Here is a 5,000-nt window from a genome sequence, read left to right as displayed (position 1 = left end):
TAGACTGACCGTTGCCTGGCGGCCTCCCTTTTCTTGCCACGGGGACTGACAAACACATGTTGTACCTGTACCAGACGTGCGCACACAATGGCGTGTGGTGAGCACCCTGCACAGACAAACCTGCACAACACGCAGACCGACAAACGCAGCGGCAAGAACAGGCTTCAATAGTGCATAAACAAACAAACAAGCAAACAAGCGAACAAACAACCACATGCAGCCGCGATCGCACCTGGAGCATGGCAACGATGATGGTCATCTCAACGCTGCAACGAAACTCGCCCGAGGAGAGCAACATCTTCGCCTGCATCGGCGGCAGCGGGAACTCGGCCATCTTCAAACCTGCACACAGTATCAACAGCAGCACACACACACACACATACGCGCCGTGAGCTTGGCCATGACACGTTGTTGTTGTTGTTGTTTTGTTGTTGTTGTTTTGTTGTTGTTGTTGTTGTTGTTGTTGTTGTTGTTGTTGTTGCAAAGCCTTGGTGATGTGATGGTGTGATGTGTTCACGCAGGTATCACCCACCGAGCGGATCAGTGAGCTTGCACGCGTCGTCAAGAGCTTCAAGGGCGAATAGGCGCTGCCAGCCACGGGGTGAGCACGAACAGTGAGGGATCAGGCAATGAAACGCATTGCAGAGCTGAGGCTGAATAACATCACACGGTGCAAAGCACAATCGAGCACACACGCACACACACACACACACACACACACACACACACACACACACACAAACACACACACACATACGCACACACACACAAATCAAACCAAACGAACCGAAACCAAAACACACCCGCACACCCAACCTACCTCCAGCGCGCTGCTCATGGCCTTTGCTGATGGGGCGGAGAGAAACGGGAACCGGACCACGTTATCAATGCCCAAAGCCTTCAGCTGCAGCACAACAGGCGACACATCCCTGGCCACGGACGCGCGCACACAGAAGCGCAGCGTGTGAGATTAAACGTGGTCCACGCAAGAGAGCGAGTACCACAGCAAGGCATGGAAGGGTAACCGCGTGATACTCACTGGCGCTGCATCTCCGGGATGGTGCAGCTGTCCAGCTCCTCATAGGCCGCCTGTTTGCGCAGAGAAACCACACGCACAAACACACTGGCGGCGTTAAAACCAAGCAGACTGCAACTACAACAATAACTAGAGCACAGACAAGCGTTGCCACCCTGAGACACACACACACATGCACACACACCTCTGTGTAGAGTCTGTAGACGGCGCCGGAGCGGATGCGGCCCGCGCGCCCGGCACGCTGATTCGCAGACGCTTTTGATATTGGCGTAATCTGGTGATGAGATGACACAGCATGGCGACGGCAGTGTTGGTGTGGTGTCAGTGCTGGGATGCCGAGTCGTATGATGCAGTTGTGACGGCATGCTGCAAGTGTTGTTTTCATCAAAGGTAGATGCACACACACACACACGCACACACACGCACACACACACACGCACGCACACACACACACACACACACACGCACGCACACACCTACACACGACAGCACAGACACACGCACACGCAAAGCACGCAAGCACAAAAGCACGCACGCAAGCAAAGCATATATACACACCACGAGTGACTCGATGCCAGTTTCTGGGTCGTATCCCTTGAGCTTGACAAATCCGCAGTCCACAACATACACAACGCCTGCGGCCGCAATATAGGCACGATGTTGAATAGCAGCGCAGGCACGTGTGCGTGTGTCATGCGTGAGAGCGTAAACAGGGAATGCAGCATGCACCGTCTACTGGACATGGAGTGTGGCTGACATGAGCAGCACCAGCGCCAGCGTGAGTTCGGACCTGGAATGGTCACGGAGGCCTCGGCAATGTTTGTTGCCACGATGATCTTGCGTTTGCCATCCCGCGGGTACTCAAACACCTGCATGCGGTGCGCAAACGCGCCGTGTCGACAGAGCAACGTCAGCGGGGACGAAGCAGATACGCGGACAGCCGAGCGGAGCAGCACTCAACACATTAATATCGCAGAGCACAAAGATGGCGGCTGTTGCGCCCTGCATGCATGGGACAGCGCACACGCAAAAGCACCACTCATCTCCATCCAAGCAACAAGACCACCGGCTCACCCGCATTTGCTGCTGTGCTGGGAGAGCGCCGTACAGCGGAAGGACGGATGCGCGCCGTCCAATCCGATCCTGCAGCCGCTGCACGACATCATCGACCTGCAGCGCCATGAACACGCACAGGGAGGGAAGGACACACGGATGCACAGAGATACAGAGAGACATGCACACACATGCACAGAGATACAGAGAGACATGCACACACATGCATAGAGATACAGAGAGACATGCACACACATGCATAGAGATACAGAGAGACATGCACATTGACGCACATTGACCCACATTGACGCACACGCACACATGTATGAGCAGCAAGTCAGCGAGCAAGCATGGGTGTGTGAACAGGGCAGGAGCGTGTGCACGGGGTGAAGGGCACACTTCTGATCTATTGCTCACAGCCAAAGCATGGCTCAACCGCTCCATCACGAGCAGCGACGCAAAACACAGCGCCGACCTCATCCTGGCCCGTGAGGAAGGCAAGAATGTCACCGTCCCCCTTTGTCGCGTGGATGTCGCAGATGGTGTCGATGGTGGCGGTGATGTAGTTTGCCACGGGCGCCTCAGCATACTGCACCTCAACGGGATACGTGCGACCCTGACGTGCATCACAAAAGGCGAGCAGATTGAGTGCGTGGACCCATTTGCGATGTTATTGGTGACAGCGAGGTGGCCGTGGGTGTATGGGGCAAGCTGCCGTGACAGCAGTGGTGACAAGCAACAACATCCTCCTCGTTGTCTGGACACGCTATCACCAGAAAAATTGCAGTGCCATCAGGTGGAGCGCCCATACCTCGATGGACAAGATGGCTGCGGTGTCCTTGCTCGGGTCGTTGGTCTGGTTGCGGTTGAAATAGTCCTTGAACGTCTCTGCATCAAGCGTGGCCGACGACACAATGATCTGTGCTCAACCCGGGGAGGGCAATGGGCAGTCGAGGTGTTGGTGTGTGAGCAACAACAACTAGCAACAAGAACAGCAGGAGCAGCAAGAGGATTGGCGACAAACGTGGATCACGAACCCAATGCATTCCTTGTTGGGCTGGGAAGGGGGCAGCGAAAGAGCACAGTCATGAGAAACAACACATGATGTCACCTTGAGGTTTGGTCGGCGCTTTTGCACCTTCTGCAGCAGTCCGATACAGATATCCATGAACATGGTGCTGGCAACACAGGGGGGGGGGGGGGAGGGGATACGGAGCAAGTGAGTGTGTGGATGTGGCGCGTGTGTAAAGCCAAGCTTTTGATGATGCAACACACACAGCTGGGAGATGAGGGCCAGCGCAAGGTGGGGACATCAACGCACAAACTCAGCCACATACATACACACACTCATACACACATACACATCCACACATACATCATACACACATCACATACATACATACAATGCAGGCATGGCGCTCACCGCTCGTGGGCCTCGTCAAGAACGATGACGCTGTAGCGCTGGAGAAGGGGATCGCGCATCATCTCGCGAATGAGAACGCCCTCCGTCATGAACTTGATGCGTGTTCGCTCAGCATTCACCACGTCATCGAATCGAATCGAGTAGCCCACCACACCGCCAAGCCTGTGCAGCACGTTTGTGTGTGTGTGTGTGTGTGTGTGTGTGTGTGTGTGTGTGTGTGTGTGTGTGTGTGTATGTGTGTGTGTATGTGTGTGTGTGTGTGTGTGTGGAAAGGACAGCATGGCGTTAAGGAAACAGTGCAAAGAGCAAGTCAGCAGGAGCAGGCCTCGACAGCACACACACTCACTGTTCTCCCCGCTCCTCCGCAACCCGCTGCGCCACCTGGTGTGGTGCAAGTGCAAGCACATGTGAGTGAAGAGGAAAGAAAACAGCGCAGTTGAAAGTAAAACAAAGGAAAGGTGATGAGGATGACACGCAGACGTACGTACGTACGTATGTACGAATACAGGTACACAGACAAACAGCCACACAGACACGCAGAAACATTCACAGACACACTCACAGACACAGACACAGACACACACACATACACACTCACAGATACACGCAGGCATACACGCAAAACGCACCGATACTGCAGCAACGCGACGCGGCTGAAGAACAGCGATCATCGACCCGTCGTCACACCAGCCAGCATCGTACAAGAACTGTGGGAGCTGCGTTGACTTGCCACTACCTGTGACACACACACACACACACAAGCACACATGTACACACACAAGCACACACACACACACAATCAGGAGCCCGTGTCAATGGTTGTCGTGTCACATCATACCAACACGACGCGCTGTCATGGCAGAGGGATATTGCACCTGTCTCGCCGACGATGACAACGCAGTTGAACTTGTCAAGCAGATACAATATCTCCTCCTTGTGCTGCAGCAATAGCAATGCACAAGAAACCAAGTGGTACGTGAGTGACGATGGAGATGTCCAATGAGAGAGACAGAGACAGAGAGACAGAGACAGAGAGAGAGAGACAGAGAGAGAGAGACAGAGAGAGACAGAGAGAGACAGACAGAGACAGAGACAGAGAGAGACAGAGAGAGACAGAGAGAGACAGAGAGAGAGAGAGACAGAGAGAGAGAGACAGAGAGAGACAGAGAGAGAGAGAGAGAGAGAGAGAGAGAGAGAGAGACAGAGAGACAGAGAGAGAGAGACAGAGAGAGAGAGACAGAGAGAGACAGAGAGAGACAGACAGAGACAGAGACAGAGAGAGACAGAGAGAGACAGAGAGAGACAGAGAGAGAGAGAGAGAGAGAGAGAGAGAGAGAGAGAGAGAGAGAGAGAGAGACAGAGAGAGACAGAGAGAGACAGAGAGAGAGACAGAGAGAGAGAGAGAGAGAGAGAGAGAGAGAGAGAGAGAGAGAGAGAGAGAGAGAGAGAGAGAGAGAGAGAGAGAGAGACAGAGAGAGACAGAGAGAG

General features: G+C 53.9%; 2 protein-coding genes across 2 annotated transcripts in view; one reads left to right on the top strand and one right to left on the bottom strand.

The window, feature by feature from the left end:
* Window positions 1–4,452, bottom strand: part of PTSG_00791 (DEAD/DEAH box helicase) — a gene marked incomplete at its 3' end in the record, with an annotated part of 5,550 nt that extends 1,098 nt beyond the window's left edge. The window contains exons 1-16 of the mRNA XM_004998202.1: window positions 4,388–4,452; window positions 4,142–4,248; window positions 3,859–3,893; window positions 3,513–3,674; window positions 3,201–3,267; window positions 2,901–3,008; window positions 2,565–2,705; window positions 2,111–2,206; window positions 1,827–1,905; window positions 1,595–1,671; window positions 1,221–1,310; window positions 1,040–1,089; window positions 821–929; window positions 533–587; window positions 233–342; window positions 10–65 (exon numbers count right to left, since the gene is read on the bottom strand). Coding sequence (XP_004998259.1) covers window positions 10–65; window positions 233–342; window positions 533–587; window positions 821–929; window positions 1,040–1,089; window positions 1,221–1,310; window positions 1,595–1,671; window positions 1,827–1,905; window positions 2,111–2,206; window positions 2,565–2,705; window positions 2,901–3,008; window positions 3,201–3,267; window positions 3,513–3,674; window positions 3,859–3,893; window positions 4,142–4,183 — 1,277 coding nt within the window. The 5' untranslated portion in view covers window positions 4,184–4,248; window positions 4,388–4,452. The remainder of the gene's footprint in view (window positions 1–9; window positions 66–232; window positions 343–532; window positions 588–820; window positions 930–1,039; window positions 1,090–1,220; window positions 1,311–1,594; window positions 1,672–1,826; window positions 1,906–2,110; window positions 2,207–2,564; window positions 2,706–2,900; window positions 3,009–3,200; window positions 3,268–3,512; window positions 3,675–3,858; window positions 3,894–4,141; window positions 4,249–4,387) is intronic.
* PTSG_00790 (uncharacterized protein) overlaps window positions 4,368–5,000 on the top strand; it is a gene marked incomplete at both ends in the record, with an annotated part of 2,781 nt that continues 2,148 nt past the window's right edge. The window contains one exon of the mRNA XM_004998201.1: window positions 4,368–4,412. Coding sequence (XP_004998258.1) covers window positions 4,368–4,412 — 45 coding nt within the window. The remainder of the gene's footprint in view (window positions 4,413–5,000) is intronic.

This window comes from Salpingoeca rosetta, assembly GCF_000188695.1.
Source record: "Salpingoeca rosetta unplaced genomic scaffold supercont1.2, whole genome shotgun sequence".
Taxonomy (NCBI): Eukaryota; class Choanoflagellata; order Craspedida; family Salpingoecidae; genus Salpingoeca; species Salpingoeca rosetta.
Note: the sequence above shows the minus strand (reverse complement) of the source record. Positions and strands in the feature narration are given on the sequence as shown.